The 23,162-nt window shown below is 38.2% G+C and overlaps 1 protein-coding gene and 1 non-coding gene across 2 annotated transcripts in view; one reads left to right on the top strand and one right to left on the bottom strand.

The window, feature by feature from the left end:
* Positions 1 to 15,712, bottom strand: part of LOC149283186 (cAMP-regulated phosphoprotein 21-like) — a 109,208-nt gene extending 93,496 nt beyond the window's left edge. The window contains exons 1-3 of the mRNA XM_089497908.1: positions 15,569 to 15,712; positions 14,565 to 14,654; positions 10,534 to 10,660 (exon numbers count right to left, since the gene is read on the bottom strand). Of these exons, the coding sequence (XP_089354034.1) occupies positions 10,534 to 10,660; positions 14,565 to 14,654; positions 15,569 to 15,712 (361 nt within the window). The remainder of the gene's footprint in view (positions 1 to 10,533; positions 10,661 to 14,564; positions 14,655 to 15,568) is intronic.
* Positions 3,659 to 3,788, top strand: LOC149283187 (small nucleolar RNA SNORA35). Its single transcript, XR_016277939.1, has one exon. It is a non-coding gene; the product is annotated as a small nucleolar RNA SNORA35 (small nucleolar RNA).
* Positions 15,713 to 23,162: the final 7,450 nt, after the last annotated feature.

Below are 23,162 nucleotides of genomic sequence, written 5' to 3' on the forward strand. Positions count from 1 at the left end.
AATTGAGAAAAGGGACCTTTTCTGAATTTTACTTGAAAAATATTTTACTCATCTGCAAAAACTAATAGAAACCTGCTAAATATATTCTACTATTTGTCCTGAGTTTAGAAATAAGCAATGTTTTTATGTTTTTTGTCCTGAGTTTAGAAATACCCGATGTTTTTATTGAGCAATAATTACAAGTAGTGTTTTGCTATTTCAAAACCATGTTTTCCAAATCTGGTAATTCTGTCCCATGTGCTATTTGGGGCATCTTTAAAGCCAGCCAATGCAATTTACCACATCAAACTATATATATATATATATATATATATGTTTGAAAACTAGACACCCCAGGGTATTTAAAATACTGATATGTTAACCCCAGCCAAAGTCAAAGTTTGTGGTAGTAATTTTTTGTGTGGTTTTCCACACACATTCTACTTTTCGTATGCCACTGTCAAATAACAATTATGTGTTCAGCAACGTCTCCTGAGTACAGTGATACCCCCATGCATGGGTTTGTCGGTTTGTTTGTGAACTAAAAAGCCACATTTGGGAAGTGTGCATTTTTCAAATTGGAATTTTGACACATATCCTATTTGGAACATCTTTGAAGCTATGTCACTGTCAAATAACAATTATGTGCTCAGCAATGTCTCCTGAGTACAGTGTTGGGTTGTTTTGGGGCTAGGGTTACCAAATGTCACGGATTGCCCTGTTGGGCAGTCCCGGATTGCCCCGTTGGGACTTTAAGAGGGGGAGAGACGGGCGCCAAGGGGTCGCTCATGAATAAGTTTTCAGCAACCCTTCAACGCCCCTCAGTCTCCTCCAGGGGAGGGCTGGCAGCCTAAGGCCTGGGGGGCAAGTCTAGTTAAGTGGCCCATTGCCCCACCAAAGCGGCTGCGAGCGACACTGAAAGCGGCCGTCGTGCGGCAGTCACTCCAGCAGCACCCAATGGCCGTGCCTCAGCTCTTCAACCCACCCTTTTTAAGACGTGGGACGAAGAGTTGAGGCATGGCCATTGGGCCTGACTGCCGCACGACGCAGGGGCGTACCTAGAGTATTTGGCACGGCACCTGTGGCAGATCCTGCATGTGGCACCCCCCCACACACACACACTTTAACCCCTTGATGACAATTGCCAGTCCGGGCACGTCACGGAAAAACATGTCGTTAACGACAAATGACGTGCCAGGACCGTCATTTGTTAAAACGGGTGAAAAAATCGATCCGTGATCGATTTTTTCACTCAAACGGTGTTGCTCTAATGCCTCGACATCGAGGGATTGAGCAACACCAAAAAAAACATTCTGCCCCCCCACGATCGCTCCTAGGGGCGAATAAAAAAGCATGTTTGAAAGACTGCACGTCTTTCAAACATGGCGACGCCCGCCGCCGAAAAACGGGTTTAGGAAGCGATCGCGAGTCGCTTCCTTTGCTTAGCTAGTGGTGCTAAGATGCCTCAGTAGCGAGGCATCTTTGCAACACCTGTTTAGCAAAAGAAGCGACTCGCGATCGCTTCCTAAATGCTTACTTACCTTCCCGGTACCGGCGTCTTCGAAACACACGCGGTGTTTCAAGATGGCGGCGCCCATCAAGCCGGGGGGCGGAGCCTGCTGTCATCATCAGGGGGGTGTTGCTGGGGGGGTGTTGCTTGATGTCATGTCATGTGTGACAGGTATTCTGAATAAAATAAAATATATATATTGATCCAAAGGCTCTTATAAGAGCCACCCATTCAATATTAACCCCTTCATTGCCATTGATCACTGCATAAACAGTGATCTTGCATAGTGGCAATTGTTTTTTGGGGTTCTTTTTTTTTTTAAATTTTTTTTTTCTTTTTTGCTTTTTTTAGGTTTTTTTTTACATTTTTTTATTTTTATTAGAGCCATTAACCCTTTCCTTCCCATTTTTGCTGCAATTGTAACCATGCAGCGCAGGTATACGGCTGAGGAGGCGTATGCCGTTTTGGCCACAGATTCTGAGGCCACTGATACAGCGTCAGATTTTGACGTTGGTCAGTTCACAGATACATCTAGTGATGTATCTGTGGCTGTTAGGAGGCCTGCCACACGTAGTCGTGGCAGTGCACCAGAGGCATGGGTAGCGCCTAATAAGTACAAGCCAGCTATCCCTCCTTTTTCTGGAATTCCTGGCATCAATATTGATTTTACAGGATTCACTCCACTGCAATTTGTGCAGGTTTTTTTGGGAGATGATGTCTTGGGAGACATTGTCACACAAACTAACCTTTATGCCCAGCAGCACCGTGCTGCTAGCCCTAATTCTTTTTGGGCAAAACAGCCATGGACTCCCATTGATGTGCCAGAATTTCTTAAATTCTGGGCACTCACAATGTTAATGGGCATTATAAAAAAGCCCTCCATCCGCTCCTACTGGAGCACCAGCCCCATCCTTAGTACCCCCATTTATGCCCAGACTATAACTAGGCAAAGGTATGAAATGATTCTTCATTTCATGCATTTTAATGACAACAGCCTGTGCCCCCCTAAGAAGCACCCCCAGTTTGATAGGCTCTACAAAATCCGCCCCCTGATTAGCCATCTCGCTGCCAGGTTTCCAGAGGTTTATACACCTGGAAAGAATATCTGCGTGGATGAATCCCTGATGAAATATAAAGGAAGGCTGGGATTCAAGCAGTATATTCCTTCCGAGCGCTCTAGGTATGGAGTGAAGTTGTATAAGCTCTGCAAGAGCGAGACAGGGTATACTCATGCCTTCCGGGTATACGAGGGTAAGGATAGCTACCTTGACCCTCCAGGTTGCCCAGAACATCTGGGCACCAGTGCCAAGATTGTTTGGGACCTAATATTCCCCCTTATGAACAAAGGCTACCACTTGTATGTAGATAACTTCTATACAAGCGTCCCTTTGTTCAAGCTGCTGTATTGTTTCGATACAGTAGCTTGCGGTACTATAAAAAAGAACCGCTTGGGTTTCCCACAACACCTGGCACGAACCCGGCTAGGAAATGGGGAGACCTCAGCTCTACGTCAAGAGGAGCTTTTGGCATTGAAGTTCAGGGACAGAAAAGAGGTGTGCATGCTGACCACCATCCACGATGAGAGAACCGTGGAGGTTTCTGTCCGTGGCAGAGCTGGGGTCACTAGAAAGCCAGTGTGCATCAGGGCCTATAATAAGAACATGGGTGGAGTTGATCTCTCAGATCAACTCCTAAAGCCCTACCTCATTATGAGGAAGACAAAGGCCTGGTACAAGAAGGTTGCAATTTACCTAATGCAAATTGCAACCTATAACGCTTTTTTGTTGCACAAAAAAGCAGACACTGGGCTGAAACTGTCTTTTTTGCAGTTTCAGCTCCAAGTAATTTCAAGTATCTTGTACCGTGATGCACCTGGTCCCCAAGTGGTGATGGGAACCAGCAGAATTGGGGCTACCCATTTTATTTTTAAAATCCCCCCTACAGCAAAGAAGCAGAATCCCCAAAAGAGATGCAGGGTATGCTACAGCAGGGGGCAAAGAAAGGACACCACATTTTACTGTCCAGATTGCCCTGGAAAACCTGCACTCTGTATCGGTGACTGCTTCAAGTTGTATCACACAGTTTCCCATTTTTTATTTTTTTTTGGTTCCTGCTCCATTTACTGTTTTTTAGCTTTTATTTGCTCCACCATTTTTTAAACGTTTTTATTTGCACTGTCAAGTGAACCCTGTGTCCATTCCGTGGCATGAGGGACCGCTTAAGGTGCTAGATCAAATCCCTTCTTGGAGATAGGCCAGGCTTTCTTGTAACCTGTCCCTACTGATAGTTGGGTACAAGCATTTTTCTTTACCCAGATGTAAAACTTCCTAGTTGAAAAACTGAATTGCTCATGTTCCAAATGTGGCCCTTTTGCCCCCAAACAATCTGACAAACCCATGCATGTGGGGTATCAATGTACTCAGGAGATGTTGCTGAACACATATCGGGGTGTTGTGGGACAGTGACATATACCAGGAGCTGTAATTTCACACCTGAAGTACAAAGTGTGTGAAAAAAACACCAAAAACAATTACTATCACAAACTTTGACAAGGGTTGGTGGTAGGATTAGTGCATGGAAAGGGTTAAACTATCAGCATCTAAAATACCCTGGGGTGTCTAGTTTTCAAAAATATATGGTTTGGTGGGGTAAATTTAATTTGCTGGCTTCAAAGATGCCCCAAATACCACATGGAGACAATATTACCAGATTCAGAGAAAAATGGTTTTGAATTAGCAAAACGCTACTTGTACTTATTGCCCCATAACGTGTAGAAGAAAGCAAAAAAACATGAAAACATTGGGTATTTTTAAACTCGGGACAAATAGTAGAATCTATTTAGCGGGTTTTTTCAGCAGTTTTTTATGATGAATAAAAGATTTTTCAAATAAAAGTGAGAAAATGTGTTTTTTTTTAAAATTTTCGTCATATTTTATTATTTTTATTATAGGAAATTACATCATATGGAAAAAATTATGGTGTCTGAAGAAAGCCCTTCTTGTCCTGAAAAAAACAATATATAACTTGTGTGGGTTCAGTAAATGGGTTAAGAGAAAATTACAGCTAAACAGAAACACCGCAGAAACGATAAAACAGCCATTGTCACGAAGGGTACAAAAAATAGAATCAGCCTTTGTCACGAAGGGGTTAAAACTGTATAGTTTCTATGGTTAGACAAACATTGACAGGGGTACAGCATAATTGTTATCATTATATACCGAGTCAGGCATTGACGGTGGTACAGGATAACTGTTATCATTATATACTGAGGAAGACATTGACGGGGGTACAGCATAACACCTATCACCATATACTGAGACAGACATAATTTGGGGTACAGCATAACTGCTATCATTATATACTGAGGCACACATTGACTGTGGTACAGCATAACACCTATCATTATATACTGAGGCACGCACCGACAGTGGTACAGCATTACACCTATCACTATATACTGAGGCACGCATTGACGGTGGTACAGCATAGCTGTTATCATGATATACGCTGTACCACCGTCAATGTGTGCCTATCACTATACATTGAGCCAGACACTGACAATACTGCAGTACAACCCCTATCACTATTTACAAAGCCAAACATTGATGTGGTGTAGGCCTACAACATCAGTGACTGTCTTAGTATATAGTAGGGATGCACCGAAATTGAAAATTCAGCATTCACTTGGCCAAAATCTACTTTCAAGGGATCCATGTATAAAGTGCATATAGAGGCAAAGGTGATAATTGTTAACCTTATTTGCATGCGCCTTCCCAGAATCCCTTGTGGTTGTGGCAGCACCATGAGATTTCTGAGGGAACAACACACCTTCTAGCTTGTCTGGTGTCTGTAGATGAGTGTTTAATAACGCTTCTACATACCCCTAAATTTTAGTGGAAGGGTTTTCCATCACCTTTACCCACCATAACTTATGTAATGGCATATATATATATATATATATATATATATATATATATAAAAAATTATATATATAATTGTTAACAGCAATCACAATGTGCTGGCTGACTTAGCAATCATAGCAATCATATATATATATCAATACTGTTATTGAATTTTTCTGTCCAATTTTGGTGTGTAATTTACTTTTAATAAAAGTGTTAACACACCAACGTTGGACAAAAAAAATATAATTGATAACAGCAATCACACTCCTATCATGCCTAAGCAGCCAGTACATGCTGGAATCTGGGCATGATAGGAATGTGATTACAGCCTCCCTATGCCATGCTATCCCCCCACACTTACACATCCATGCTGTCTGAAATCCTCATTCACAAACATTCAGCATAAACGACAGCATAACACCCATCACACACTTACTAATCCACTCTCCGTGAATTTTTTTCTACCTTTCCTCTGTCACTGTCACTTTTCCTCCTCCTCTTCATTTTTCCTCTTCTTCTTCTTCTTCTGTGTCCTGTCCTTCCGGTCCACTGATCGTGGAAGACGGTGGGCGTGGCTTCAGTGTTGTGCGCCGGGATTTGACATCAAGTCCCGACACTCAGCCACAGTTGCCGCACGCATCGCTTCTGGAGGTGTGCCCCTCAGATGAGCGGAACCCGAGGCGGACCGCCCTCCACCAGGTACGCTACTGGCACGACGGCCAGTCCCACTCGCAGCCGCTTAGTTTCGAACTTTGCAGCTGCTTTGAATGTTCGTCTGCCGGCCCCTCGGCCGGCCTGGATTCAGGGCAGCCTGGGGGGCAATTGCCCCCCTTCCCAGCCCGCACCTGGTCTCTCCGCGAGGCCTCTAGCTCAGTCGCTGTACCATACAGGGGCAGAGCAGAAAGACAAAGGTCTCATGCTCCCACCTCAGGACTTCTTCAATGTATGTGAACTACAAAGGGGGTAGATAGTGAGAAGGGAGGGAGAGAGGGGTAGATAGTGAGAAGGGAGGGAGAGGGGGTAGATAGTGAGAAGGGAGGGAGAGGGGGTAGACAGTGAGAAAGGGGAGAGGGGTAGATAGTGAGAAAAGGGGTAGTAAGAATATTGACATAAATAAAGACTGTCTGAGAGAATGAATTACTATGTGGATACATTGTGTGAATGAGTGGGAAAATAAATGAATTAATGTGTGGATGAATTGTGTGAATGAGTGAGAATAAAATAATTAATGTGTGGATGAATTGTGTGAATGAGTGAGAGAATTAATGAATTTGTGAGAATGCATTAATGAATATGTGTAAATGATTTGTGTGAATGAGAGAATAAATGATTGTATGAATTAAAATGTGAATTAGTGAGTGACTGTAAAAGTGTTTGTGTGTATCATAGATGTATAATTGATTTGTGGAAAGGCAAAGATGGCACAAGCAGGGTGTTTGAGCCTCGGAGACCAAGATGGCACAGTCAGGGTGTTTATGGGACAAAGATGGCACAGGCCGGACTGTTTGGGGACAAAAAGTCCTATGTGTGTTATCTGGGTGCTGGCCAGGTTCTATGTAGGCAGTGTAGATGCCAGGGCTGTCTTTGGGGTGCGCAACCAATGATCAATGTAGGGCTGCAACAACTAATCGATAAAATCGATAATAATCGATAATGAAAATCGTTGCCAATGAATTTCATTATCGATTAGTTGAATCGATTTTTATAGATTATTAAATGAGGGTTTTTTCAGAGCAAACGCTCTGAAAAATACCCCTCATTATATAATCCGTTTTAGTGACTCACAGCAGCAGCTCCTACTTACCAGTCCCTCCCTGTTATCACTGTGACAACTGGCCCCGCCCCCTTCCTTCTCCCAGAAGGCCAGAATCACATGGCTGTGACACTCATCTAACTGTAAGTATAAAATTAATATTTGGGCTGCTGAAAGTTAGGGGAGGTGGGAGTTAATTTAGGGGCTGTTATGGTTAATGGGGTGTTTAGGGTTCATTTAGGGGCAGTTATGGTTAATGGAGTGTTTAGGGTTAATTTAGGGACAGTTATGGTTAATAGGGTGTTTAGGGTTAATTTAGGGGCAGCTATGGTTAATAGGGTGTTTAGGGTTAATTTAGGGGCAGCTATGGTTAATGGTGTGTTTAGGGTTAATTTAGGAGCAGCTGTGGTTAATGGGGTGTTTGGGGTTAATTTGAGGAAGTTTTGGTTAATGGTATGTTTAGGGTTAATTTAGGGGCTGTTGTGGTTCATGGGGTCTTTAGGGTTAATTTAGGGGATGCTGTGGTTGATGGGGTCTTTAGGGTTAATTTAGGGGCAGTTATGGTTAATGGGGTGTTTAGGGTTAATTTAATGATGAGGACTGAGGGTTAATTTTATTAATTTATTAAAGTTAACTTAAGGTGCAGTTAGAGATAAAGGGGGGCAAACTAAGGGGAATCTAAATCCTGGGGGGCAGTGAAGATTAACCCAGTACTTATTTATAAAAGTATGGTCTGTGACTCTATGAGGGGACTATGAGATATCTGGGGGGTATAAGGCATATCTGGGGAGGACGGAGTGACATATCTGGGGGTATAAGGCATATAGGGTATATAAGGCATATGTGGAGAGGGCAGTGTGGCATGTCTGGGGAGGACAGAGTGGTGTATCAGGGTGTATAAGGCAGATCTGGGGCCACAGTGGCATATCTGGGGGTAGAGTGGAGTGGCTTATCTGGGGGTAGAGTGGAGTGGCGTATGTGGGGAGGGCAGTGTGGCATGTCTGGGAGCAGGGCCGGCCAAAGACTTAACGCCGCCTGGGACGAAGTTTAAAATGCCGCCCCCCGCCGACGCTGGGGGGGGCGTCATTATCTTCCCCCCCCACCACCGGTACTTACCCTTAAACAGTCCTGCGGCGAGTCTCCCTGTGCTGCCACGGTGCCGGCTTGTAATGCTGAGCGCCGGAAATTCACGTCACTTCCGGTGCTCCGCATTACAAGCCGGCACCGAGACCGAACAGGGAAACTCGCCGCAGAGGAGAGAGAGAGGGGCGCTGAGCGGGTAAGCGAAAACCACTCGGTGCCCCTCTCTCTCTCCTCCGCTTCAAAAAAAACAAAAAAAAACCGCTTGGGGCGGCAAAGTGCCGCCCCTTCTGAAGTTCCATTGTAGGGCCGGCCCTGTCTGGGAGGCAGTGTGGCATGTCTGGGGAGGATGGAGTGGTGTATCGTGGTATAAGGTGTATCAGGCACAGTGGCATATGTGGGGGTAGAGTGGAGTGGCATATGTGGGAGGCAGCGTGGAGTGGCATATGTGGGAGGCAGCGTGGAGTGGCATATGTGGGAGGCAGCGTGGAGTGGCATATGTGGGAGGCAGAGTGGAGTGGTATATGTGGGGGGCAGAGTGGAGTGGTATATGTGGGGGGCAGCGTGGAGTGGCATATCTGGGAGGCAGCGTGGCAAGCCTGGGCTCAAACGTGCATAAATTGGGGGGGGGGGCTGGTTGCGAAATAAAGGCAAGAAATGCATTTTATCAAAGTTTTTTTATTATGCTGTTTGTATTTAATATAATTTGTTTATTACATTATTTTAAATAAATGAAAAATTTACATTCATTTTTTTTATCCGATTAATCGATTAATCGAAAAAATAATCGGCCAACTAATCGATTATGAAAATAATCGTTAGTTGCAGCCCTAGATCAATGCTGAGTTTACATGTGAGTTCCAGTGATCTGATATTTTTCTTGGTGTGGGAGCGAAAGGAGTGATTGAATGCTATGGAGCGTGGAGCGGGGCCCAAGAAAATGCTTATGTAGGGTCACATTTTTTTTTTTTATAAAATGTATTGGCAGCAGGGTCAAATATTTACATAAATTGGCAACAGGGTCTAATATTAATATTTATTGGCAGCAGGGTCTAATATTTATATATACTGGCAGCAGGGGCTAATATTAAAGAATGAAAACTAACTGCCAGCTCCGCTGTTATTTTAAAATCATATTTCAATCATGTCATCAATGCATGTCTAATGTATATATATATATATATATATAAGCTCCAGAGGAAGTGCCGGCAGCAGCAGAGGTTGTCTGCGCACATCGCACAGACCTCCACCGGCTGCAGGAGAGGAGGATCCAGGTCCCCTGCAGAGCTGCAGGAGATCTGGATCTTAGTCTTGTAGTCAGACCTCTATTTGAGGTCTGATTAGAAAACGACCTTGTATATAAGACGAGGGATATTTTTTCAGAGCATTTGCTCTAAAAAAACTTCATCTTATAATTGAGCAAATACAGTATATATATATATATATATATATATATATATATATATATATATATATATATATATATATATATATACACCTGTGTGTTATCTCATGCGCTTCATAGTGTGTCCCTGAATGGCAGAAATAAAATGTGGTCACCTTATTTAGAAGGGCTACTAAAATGGTTTATGGATTACAAGATAAACCTTACCAGGACAGGTTAAAGGATCTTAACCTATATAGCCTGGAAGAAAGACGTGACAGGGGGGATATGATAGAAACATTAAAATACTTAAAGGGAATCAACAAGGTAAAGGAAGATAGTTTATTTAAAAGGAGAAATACTACCACAACAAGAGCACATAACCATAAACTAGAGGGGCAAAGTTTTAATGGTAACATCAGAAAATATTACTTTACGGAAAGGGTAGTGGACGCATGGAATAGACTTCCAGCAGAAGTGGTAGATGTTAATACAGTAAAGTCATTTAAGCAAGCATGGGATAGGCATAAGGCCAAGCTAGATATAGGCTAAGGGCAGGTACTAAAGGAAAGTACTCAGAGGTTGGGCAGACTGGATGGGCCTACTGGTTTTTATCTGCCGTCACTTTCTATGTTTCTATGTTTCTATGTAGTTAAGATGTTCAGCTCTCCTCCAAGCTCCCATTTTAGTACATAAATTATATATTTAATTATCAGTAAACATGGCAAAATACCTGCTAAAACAAAAAGCTCTCCATTCACTATTGAACTAAGCTACTATTATTAGACAAATAGATGATGAGCCAATTTTAAACCAGCAAATCCACAATTCATACGAGAATTGGTGTACAAGTTGGCTCTTTGACTTCTGCAAGTCAATAAAAGTTGATGGTATTACCATTTTTTTACATTGTCATATTTACCTTTTAAAAGAGCTTTCCCCTTGGGTTTTTTCTCTTTGATTCTGTCTTTTTCTTTCTCACTGTCCTCTTGTGGAAATATATTCTCTTGCAGATTGATAGAGGTGGAAAGCTGCAGATTAGCTAAATCCTGGGCAGAAATAACAAAAGGGTTTTAGCCATAGGGTAAAATAACAGTTTATTTTGTTTTTAGCAAGTATGCAATCAATGTTTAATATACTTTTAAAATGTAGTAAGACTGATACTGTTCATTGGACCTACACCTTAAATTTTTCTGTAGCCTGCAGAGTTGGGGATCAAGGAATTTAGGGGTACTGAAAACAGTAAACATGAATACAGCAGGTGAAATCACTTATCAAGCTGTAGCTGACTGTATTATGATAAAAAAAATTGTTATTTGTGTTATTTTTTTTGCTTCAAATGAGATGCCATTCACAGTTTATTTTCTTGAGGACAATTGTCCACTGGACAAAGTCCTCTTCTCAAAAATTTCAGTACAGGATGGAAAACAGTGGATGGACCTGGAAACTGAATGTCCCTCTCACCCTCAGAGGCTGTCCCTCGAGTCCAGAACAGGGCTGAGGCACATTGGAAGGGCAGTGGGGGAAAGCTTGCACTGCCGCTGCCCGTGCTGTACCTGTTCTGTGGATAAATGGAGAACTGCAGTTCCCAGTGCTGTCAATCTGGCACCGTTCACAGGCAATTAATTCACTAGAGAAATTTTAGAAAAAAAGAATACTTTATGCTTTTATATGCTCTTTTCACCATCTGTTGCACAGTTATAACCAACAATTTAAATGACATTCTTTTATTTAAAATATTTTGTGATTTATTTAAGTCCATTTTAATTACTGTATTTAAACATATAGCAGCATTTACAAATTATTAATTATTAAAAATGTAAATGCAAATGTTTAAATGGATTTTTATATGTAGTTCTAAACTATTAATTTATAATAAATGTAAAAAAGAGCAAATACAAAATACTGAATCATATATATATATATGTGTATGTATATATATATATATATATATACACATATACATATATATGTATATACAGTATATATATATATATATATCAAAAATATATGTTTTGGCCATATCAAACAAAATTGTTCTGAATTTAATTTATTTTAGGTGGATGTTTGTAATTTTCTATTTAATACATAATTAACTCGTGTCAGCATAATTTTTCCCAAAAAAAATTTTGTAAAATCAAACGTATCAAATGTATGGCAATAGATGATGTCTATGAATGTAAATATGTTCACTTTAAAAAACAAGCACAAAAAGTGAATTCTGAACCCCGGCTCTTGATTGAGGACTGATAATTATTGTACACAATTGTATGTCAATTCATGTACTTTATTGCATTTGATTTAAAGTAATGGATATATATATATATATATATATATATATACATACATATATATATATTTTAATAATTGTCTCATAGGTTCATTTATTAAAAGAATGCCATTTTATTATCACAAATAACAAAAAAAGGATGCTTAGACCAAGTGCCATTCTGTCCTGCTTCACAGCAGAAGCAACACATACCAAAGCAACAAAACTTAATGTCGCAGGCATGTATGAAAAGATACTGACAGTGGAGGAGTTAGAGGCCCTACCTGTACCTAGGGTAATCTGAATAAAGACATCTATCTCTTACAGCAGTCAAATATGCATTTACATTATAATAAGGAGGAGGCATATTATTTTCATTTACATACATTTTTACACTATATAAGCAAAACATATATAAATAAATACATTTGGAAAATTCAGTAAGGCAAAATCATATTTACTACAACAGATAACATTTAAAATCCACTGCTGTATAACTAAACTGTTTTGTAACATTATTTTTTTTAACTCCTTCACTGCTGACGAATGACTTTGGCATAATTTGCAGTCATTATACCGTATCTGCTCGATTATAAGACAAGATTTTTTTCAGAGCAAATGCTCTGAAAAATACCCCTTCTCTTATAATCAAGTTCGTCTTCTAATCAGACCTCAAATGAGGTCTGACTATGAGACTAAGGGGACCTGGATCCTCCTGTCTGGTAACCTCAGCTGCTGCCCACACTTCCACCGGGCGTCTATCACCAAGTGGCGGCGAAAGTGCCGGCAGCAGTGGAGGTTGTCTGCGTTCATCGAGCACTGCAAGGAATTCTCTTCTCTGCCAGCCGGCGAACGTCCGCTCGATGAACGCAGACAAACCCTGCTACTGCTTGTACTTCCACCGTAGCTTCTATGACGCAGCACCGGCGTCACACGACCTTCCAGTGCTCATAGAAGTTCCAGGTGGCACATAGGGATATAAGGCATTTCTGGAGGCAGAGTGGCATAAAGGGGGTATAAGGCATTTCTGGAGGCAGAGTGGCATGTAGGGGGTTAAATGCATATCAGGGAGGCAGAGTGGCATATAGGAGGGTATAAAGGTATATCAGAGAGGCAGAGTGGTATATAGGGGGGTATAAGGCATATCAGGGAGGCAGTGTGGCAAGCCTGGGGGCGGATGTGCATAACTGGGGGGCAGGTTGGCAAATAAAAGGAAATAATAAAAAAATATATATTTTTCTCAATCATAGCTTTTATTAAATATGAAAATAGTTTACATGAATTCATATTTACTAGTAAAACTTTTTTCCTATAGGGTCATCTTATATTCAGGCTTTTTATTTTTTCCTAAATTAATATTCAGATTTTGGGGAGTTGTCTTATAATCAAGCAAATACGGTAATTGTGTATGTTGTGCACATCCTTAACATACCATTACAGTTCAAAGCAAGTGGGCCTTAAATCTCTATCCATTTATCCATAGATTTGTTTTTAGGGGAAGGAAAATGAGCGAAAACAGATGAAAAGTGCATACAGAATATCACATATTGAACATACATGCACACATACAAAAGTAACTATAATCAATTTTAAATCAATTTTAAACGTGTCCAGCATGTAAACATTATCAAAACATTATACGCAGCACACGAGTTACTGTAGTATATACGTAAACATTTTTACATGTAAAATATCAGACCTCAAAACATCTGAAAAACATAAAAAACACTTACATTCCTTGAATCAAAAGTATATTTACACTTACAATAAACAAAAACAAGACAAAATGCCATGATGACTGTTGAGTTTTGAATCAATTGAGTCAATTACATATTCAGAATTTAACTGCTGTGATTGTCTGAATAAGAAAAAAAAACATTACGTGCTCTACATGGAAATCGTGGAGCATTATTATAAGGCATAAAATGTCTTATGCAAATTTTAACTAAACAACAAAAACAGATCGAAGATATACACTAAAATCTTAACAGATATTAATCATTACACGTACGTAACACAAATGTGGAGAATTTACATACATATACTTACATGCCTACAAATCATGTATGTAAATTCCAGCTCGTGAACAAAAAGGCTACATCTGCAATATGGAAATAAAACTACATTTTTTCACCTTTCCTAGTATACATTTGATTTTTTTAAAATATGTTTCACATCTGCATTATTAATTGGAACAGTATTTCTTTCTCTCCCTCTCTCTCTCTATGTGTGTGTGTGTGTATATATATATATATATATATATATATGCAACTAATATATATATCATAAAAAGATTAGAATAGCAACATGAGTACCATTTTGTTGTTGTTTATAATCTTGGAATTATTTTCATTGTCCACACAACACAATTCTAAATACTTATGTTAATGAAGGTTAATTGAAATAGTTGTGAGAGTGTTAAGAAAATGTTTAGATTGTATGTACTGTACGTATCTACAGTAGATCACTATTTACAAATTTACAATTCAAAAGGCAAATGTGATGTGCTGAAATCTTAGAATTTAGCAATTTAAAGTTAGCAGCATAAGGATACTGTACTCCTTGCTACCTTTTACTAGTACTAATAACAAAAGTCTGGCAAAGGAAATCCTAAAGGAAAGGAAAAAATACAAATGTAGCAAGCAAATTACTAGTCATCAGGAGACAAAATTAGTGGTACACACCTGATTGTCTGGATACTCTTCACCAAATGTAAGAGGGGAGGGTTCCTCACAAACAGCATGGCTTCTTACGAGTCTGCCCTTTGCCCCTGACTGATAAAGGAAAAAAGAAAAAAATCACCTTGAAACATTTAATAGGGCAAATACATTGTTATTGTTTCTTAATTTATCCTGTAAATAAATCAATTTGTCTAAATCTTGGAAAACAGAATAATACACTAAGCATTACAGTGTACAACTGTATGCAATTTAAACATGACAATCTTTAATACATATCACACTTACTCATGTATAAAAGCTGCATTAACCCTTCAGACAACAAAAGAAACAGATAGTTTACGTGTATTAAAACACAGATAAAAATAGAAACATACCTTAGGTCTCCTTTTTTGCTGATTCTGATTTAGTGTTCTTTTCTGTAGGGGTAAAAAAATATTTTGACATATTTATTTATTGGACAGTTTTTTTGATTTTTGTGTGAGATATAAACCTTCAAAAATACAATTACTAATTCAGTTAATTTAGTGAAACATTTTCACACTTCTGGTAAAAATTTAAATTCAAATAATGACCACTGCTGCTACGATCTACAGCTGAATAACATATAGACCTCATTAGTGTTTGTAATTCTAAAAATGTAATATGCGTAAGAATATTACTATATTAAAAAAATTAAATGATATAAAATGTTTTACTTGATTAATGTTATTTAAAATATATCAAATGTTTATTTTGTAATTAGCATCTATGTTAAATCTGTGATAACTGAATTCTCTTTTTATCGCAAATTCTTTCAGTGCTAAAACAAAATGCAAGGGTTACCTCACTGAAACTGGTTAACAGGTACGTTACAATAACCATATAATTCAAATTAAAAACTAAAGAAGTATACTAAATACAATTTTAAATAACATTAAGTCAAAATGTAGAATAATGTAACCTGTATCAGCTCACAAAATAAAGCAGAAAGCGAAGAGGCAAATTAAAGACTCCTCGATCTCACACACCTTCTCATCATTTTCCTTTTCTGTCTCAAGGCTTCCTGTCTGATTAATGATGTTCTTTTCTGGGGTCGTTGGGGAGGTCTCAGGCTCTTGTTCTCCTCCTGTCTCCTCCAGTGTCTCTTGGTTCAATTTATCTTGCTCAGACATTGTCTCAAACAAATATTAAATAATAAAGGTCTGATGCCCTGAAACAGCAAACCAAATGTAGGTAAAGACAGGTGCATGTATATATATATATATATATATATATATATATATATATATATATATATATATACAAACACACATACATACTGTTAGGGCACACTTTTCACCTGAAATAAGGAAATTATTCTAAAAAATATTATACATGCATATTCTAATGCCCAATTCAATAATATTTGTTTTTTAGAAGACCAGGAAGGAGACTTAAGAAAAAGAATATTAACAACGGTCTGCTGTCTGACTTAAGCCTTATATACACAAGACATGCTCCAAGGGGGATCAACTTGATTGGAAAGTGATAATTCAATATAAGCATGAAATCTAAATTTGACAATAAAGCTTTCAGGGTCAAGATTTCCAGACATCAAACTGACAGCTCTATTATTAAAAAAAAAGAAAGCGTCTTCCCAAACCCCTTGTTATTTCTTTGCACTTTGAAAATTCTACAGGATGTGCTTGGCAGGTAGTTGTAATGAAGATATCACCACTGCACTGCATTACTTACTGTTCATAATGACCTGCAACAAACACTTTATAAATCTTTTCAAACATAAAGCTGATATTTTATTCCACATCCTACACCATCTTCATGTTAAATCACCAGCAGTGTTAACACCTCCCCCACTGATTTCTTGTCAGAAAGATTCATGAATAATTTAGTGTTTCTGCCACCCACCCTTGAGAAGCACTTAAGTGAAAACCAACACCTCTGCATAAGTGCTCATTACAAGAAATATACCTTTACAGTTTTGTAATTTGGAATTATTACCATGTTATCTTGATTAGACTTTGTAGTTCTACAATGCCTCATATAAGCAAGGGAGAATATAAATCTATAGTTAAACTCGTTTTTATAATACTTTTTTTACTTTAACGTCATACATAATGCTGCAGTTAATGTTTTGTGTCCCAACATCAACTACTTTTATGAGTAATTATCACCATTTCTTATGATGTAATTTAACAAAGCAAACACAAACCTTTTTTAATATATTTTCCCATAATATATTCTTTTGCATAAAAATTTTTTACCATCGGACTTAAAATACTTTTTTTGTAAATAAATCCAACAAATTATCAATTAACAATGTAGTGCAATATTTAAACATTTGGAAAACATTTTTTTTTCCAAAATATGCCTGATAATTACTATTTTATTTTTTAAGGTTAACAACCATAAAAGGTGTAAGAAGCAAATGTGTATAATTTTACACCAGTGTACCAAGTCTGTGGCATATGGGAATAAATGTATTTAGTATAGTATATTTAGGATGTGGTAAGAAACCAGGTCATGTACCTTCAAGGGAGAGTTTCGGTTTTGGTTCTTGATGACTTTCTCCCTGCTTGTAAAGCTGTTCACAAGTAAAATCCACACAAATGATCAAAAGCAATCTTCGTCCCATCTCCTCATTAACAGTTCAGTGTGGCATGATGCACTCAACTTATCCAGACAAGTTGACAGCTCAAACCTGGAAACAGAGGAAGAGTTTACAAAAATGCTTTTGTAGATGAGGTAATAAAAATAAAAACAATGTAAAAAGGTGAAAAGGAACCTAATGACCAGATTCACACAAATCCCTTTACACGGCTTGATTCTGATCCACCTGTTTCAAGCTGCTTGCTTGTCTGTAATGAAGGCTGCAGCCGGCTGTTCAAGTCATACTAGCTCCTACGCAAAAAGCTAAAATTAACAATTGCATTATGCACTGAAGATTACTCATCGCACTTTTTTTCTATATATTCTGGCACTTTGTGTGTAATATAATGACTCAAAACGGATTATGCATTGATGCATATATTTATGTGATATCATTTTGACTGACTGCAAGTTTTAAAATGGACACATAATGTTACTTGTGAAGGATTAATGTAGTAAGGCAATACAAATACCCCAACAGTAATGAAATATTGCAGTCTAGTTTTGGGTTCGCCTATAAAGCATTCTGAATGAAAGGTCCAACAAAAATAGTAATGACTAAATATGTTATTATATACTTATTATACAGTATATTTCACTAGTACAGCTTAAGCAAATTCCACAGCAATGTACAGTGAGGTAACACACAAAAATTACATACTTACACAGAAACCAAAAGTTGTAGAGGGCCAGCTTCACAAAATGTTACTAGAGTACTCTAGTGTTTATGGCTCTGAACTAAATGTGAGTACAGTGGAGGGCTGGGTTGAGGGCACTTCTCTGGGCAGCTACGATTTGAAGATTATGGGTCATGTCCAGACAAAGGCTATATTTGTCCACAGTAACAACTTTAGGCATCATTCATACTCCCAGTGAGTCATTTGCTGGAGTATGCACTACTGTGCATACCTTTCTATGCAGTACCTTTTGGTGAATATTTTGGTGAATATGAAAGAAGAGTTGAGTTGAATGTTTTGGATAACTGTATATAATATATGCTATTTAGCTTATTTTTTTAATTAATAATAGCATGTAGCATATAGCAAAATATGAAATACTATATTAAATTAATTTTTATTATATCACTATATATCATGTCAGACTCAGCGGGGGGGGGGCAACTGGTCCTAACTAAGAGCAGCAAGACTTATGATAAAAGAAGATGCGGACAATAAAATAAGATTAAGGACAGAAGAAAAGGCTGATGCAGAAGATGCGGAAGTGGTCAGCAGCAGCGGAAGGGATCGGCAGAGAAGGTTGGGAAACATTTAGAGAAATAGTGTGTGAGAGAGTGAGAGATTGTTGACCCATGGATGTCATGCAAAAATTCAGAACTTTTTGCAATTCGTAGGAATCCAAATGCACAAGTCTAATGTTAACCCTTTAACTATGCTGAGAATTTGACTTTTAGTGAATCAATAACATTGATATCTTTTATAGCAATCTTGTACATGGGAAGAACAAGTAATTTGTTACAGGATTGTAATATTATAACTGTAGGTTGTGCTTGGCCATTGCATACATTGCATACATACTCCAGAGTACGCCACACCACCTCCAGTAAACAATTAGTAACTGTAATAACACATTTATTCTGCGTTTGTTCTCATATTAAAACAGATTGTTGCACCAAAACAATAACGGCTATGACAAGAAACTCTAACGATATGCCATTTCCCAGTGATATTTATCTCCAAAACTTTTTATTCTACAATGTAATGAACTGCTTTGTGTAATATGTTCCATTTAGGTTTCCTCGTTATCTGTGATTCTAAAATTCAAATAAAAAATGGATGTCTGTTACACTGAAAATATTTTAATTTATCTTTCCTGACCAACACATTCTCGTTAAGGTTAACTATTTATATCATGTGGAGAGCATATTATTCTCACAGGACATGCATACAAAATGGCAGTAAAAGTCTTTTTCTACTCTCTTTCAGCCTATTTCACTGATGTGATCTATCAAAATTATTATAAAATACTTTTTCTTTGTTTAGTCAATACATATGGCTGAACTTTCATACCAGCAACAATGATGATATCCTCAAAGAAAAATCACACAGGATGTGTGGGTCATCTTTAAAATGTTTTACTTACTACATGTAAAGAAAAAATCCTCAGCAGATAAAAGTAAATTTACACATTAAATATTTTTAAGTTCATTTTGTGTTTGTTTGGTTTGCTTTTGAATTAAGTTTTATTTCTTTTTAATGCAATGTTAACAAAAACCTGAACATGAATGCATTTTTAATAATCACAGTATTTCATGTTTTAAATTTAGAATTGAATAACCTTCTGTTTTATTGTATTTCACTTTATCGCTTATGAAAATATGCCATTTCCAACTTTAAAATAGAAAATATAAGAAAAAAGTGATTTGCCAGAAATGTATAAAACTTAAAACTTTATATAAACGGCAGCTGCCACACTCTTGATCATTCTTCTAATGTATTTAAATCACTAGAGTTTATTCTAGCAAGTACATCTACGCTGTTACAGACCTTTTTATTGTCTGCAGTATTTGCATTTGTAGTACCATTATGTGTTTTTTTATAGGTTAACAAATTATTTTTATTTTTATTATTATTAGGCACATTTGATGAGGGAGTCAAGCTTATAATAATAAAAAAGGACCTGAGAGCACAGGAGCCTATTTCTGCACTAAATACCACAAACATTGTTTCTGACCATATGTATCAAACACTCCAGACCTACACATGAGTGCATGGCTGTCCATTGGCCATTGAGTACACTAGCAATGCCTGGTGGGCTGGAGCCCTACCACTCCTTCAAAATACCTTTTTGGCCTTCACTGTGCAGCCACTTGTGGGACACATGAGACCGCATGCTTCAAAAGCATGAGTGTAGTGTGTGGTCATGTATCCAACAGGTGGCCACACGCATGTCAAAAGACTCAAGGCTCATCTTAATCCCCAGTTCATTCATGTTCAATGCCTTCCCCTAGCCCTTGTGGGCAGCTGTCTGTTAATGTTTTTTCAAGAAATATATATATAATATAGACCAGATATATTAAATGAGAGAAAACTGATGACAAATTAGGAATAAAAGCCTTAGCCTTAAAGTTATAGTAGGGAAGTCTGTGTGACCAAGTGCGTGCTAAGTGAATTGATGCTTAAGATGTAAATTTTGATATACTGTGCCATGATTAGTTTTCCCTAACCAGTAGAGAGTATAATATCTTTATTAAATGACCACAGACCACATATTTAAATTCACTAGACATATTTATTAATTTATATTTTAAGAACCACCACTTTTATATAGTTTATTTTTCTATCAATTTCAAGAGGCATGTGGCCTTGTGATTTTAAATGGTACCAGCAATATATTTTTTTTTTTACATATTATGAATATTATACCTTAATGACCCAGTTAAATCTTTCAATACAATATAACTTTGCTTTGTATATTGTTTGGCAAGAAGTGGAATAATATTTTTCACATATATTTATGTATACTAAAAAATTAATAATTCACATCTAATTGTTTTTCTTATAAGTGCAACATCAAAAACAGCTGTTGTAAACTAATTTAGTTTTTTTTTGTTTGACTGAGATGGCAATCATATAACTGCATTAATGATCTCAATTGACTAAATTACAAAATTGCACTGTGGTGGTTTCTGTAATCAGTAATCTTGTTCTGTTTCCTCAACATCTATATTATGATATCTTTTTCATTAGCATGCACACCATTTTGCTGATGATGAACATGGAGCATTACAGAACGCAAGGGAAACCCTGTGGATTCCTAAATTGCAATGAATTTGAAATAAACAAAAGTTTGATGAATGCAGGTATACTTACCGTATTTGCTCGTCTTCTAATCGGGGTCGTCTTATAATCAGACCTCAAATAGAGGTCTGACTATGAGACTAAGATCCAGATCCCCCGCACCGCTGCAGGGGACCTGGATCCTTCTGTCTCCCCCCCCCATTTAACACCCCCCCCACCCCACACACACTTACCGGTGCTTCCAATTTCCTGCTGTATACCGGGGCAGCGGGTTGACGTCCACGGTGCCGGTGCCGGGAACTCTGATCTCTGACAGCCGGGGAAGGTCTGCGCGATGGACGCAGACAACCCCCGCTGCTAGCCACACCTCTTTCCGGCTGCAGCGTAAGTTGTGTACGTGGATCGCGTGGACGTCAACCCCACAGCAGGACATTGGAAGCACCGGTAAGTGTGTGTGGGGTGGGGGGGGAGTGTTAAATGGGGGCATAGGGCATTTCTGGAGGCAGAGTGGAAGACTGCTGCCCCGGTATACAGCAGGAAATTGGAAGCACCAGTAAGTGTGTGTGTGTGTGGGGGGGAGTGTTAAATGGGGGCATAGGGCATTTCTGGAGGCAGAGTGCTCTATGAAATGCCTTTTAACCCCCTGAACGCCACTCTGCCTCCTGAAATGCCTTATGAGACCACACATGGAATACTGTGTACAGTACTGGGCACCAGTGTACAAGAAAGATATAGTGGAGCTGGAGAGGGTTCAAAGACGGGCAACCAGAGTAATAAGGGGAATGGGAGGACTACAGTACCCAGAAAGATTATCAGAATTAGGGTTATTTAGTTTGGAAAAAAGACGGCTTAGGGGGGACTTAATAACTATGTATAAATATATAAGGGGGCAGTACAGAGATCACTTCCAGGACCTATTTATACCCAGGACTGTATCTATAACAAGGGGACATCCTCTACGGCTGGAGGAAAGAAGGTTTCTACACCAGCACAGATGGGGGTTCTTTACAGTAAGAGCGGTAAGATTATGGAACTCTCTGCCAGAGGAAGTGGTAATGGTAAACTCAATAAAAGAGTTCAAAAGGAGCCTGGACGTGTTTCTTGAAAGCAATAATATTACAAGTTATGGATATTAGATTAATAGGGACAGAACATTGATCCAGGGATTTATTCTGATTGCCATATTTGGAGTCGGGAAGGAATTTTCCCCCTGGTATGGGGCAATTGGCATCTGCTTCATAAGGGTTTTTTTGCCTTCCTCTGGATCAACACAGTAGGGACACAATATGTACATAGTTTCAACATTAAACTAATTTCTTGTTATATATTTAGATTAAAGCACTAAAAAAACTTAAATTAGAAACAAATACAATACACATGATATTGTGGAAAAAGGCCAGAAAACGAGATATTAAAAATATTATTGAAATGTAAGTGCAAACTATGATGTATACTGTTGCAAGCCACAATAAAAAGTCATAAAAACAAAATTAAAATATTTTGATTTCAAGCCATTATAAAGAAATGAAATATGGTTTTCTATACAGTTCGGGTATGAAACAATTAAGAGTTCTGTATTGCTGCTAGTCACACAATCAGCAAGATGAATTGTACTATTTTGTGTGCATTATAAATAGGTGCATTTTTAGCCCTAAATTAAACAACTACAATCACAGCATGTTATTAAGCTACAATGATATATAACATCAATGAGGCCTTTATTTTCTAAAAGAAAATTACAAAGATTGCTCATTTGGTGATTTATATTTACTATGCAGTAACAAGAAAGATGGAAGTGTATAAATCGACAACGCACATGAAATTTTTCATCTGCTACATGTAACTCTATCAGGGACCCAGATACATTTGTCTTCTTGGAAAGCTAAAATATTTTTTTTGCTTTAGTTAGTTTATATTTACGTGACACCCTTATAAATAGATTTTATATAAGTTTCTACCAGGGCTCCAGGTTAGTGCCTTCAATCTCTGAGGGAGGGAGCATTGTTTAGCCACATCCATTCCCCTCACAGGCTTTAAGAGCCATGAAAAATTGAACCTCTCCTCAAATGTCATGATGCGATTATTGTATGGTACATGATTGTCAAACCTGTAAATGTTTTGTTTTTTTTAAATAAACAAACCACCAACATAGCTGCACTACTGTATATTTATCACTCTAGTAGTAAGTGTAGATCATGACATTATGACCTTGGAATGT

The sequence above is a fragment of the Sceloporus occidentalis genome, unplaced genomic scaffold, assembly GCF_023333645.1.
Source record: "Sceloporus occidentalis isolate IW3139 unplaced genomic scaffold, rSceOcc1.0.p SCAF_110, whole genome shotgun sequence".
NCBI classification, from domain to species: Eukaryota; Metazoa; Chordata; class Lepidosauria; order Squamata; family Phrynosomatidae; genus Sceloporus; species Sceloporus occidentalis.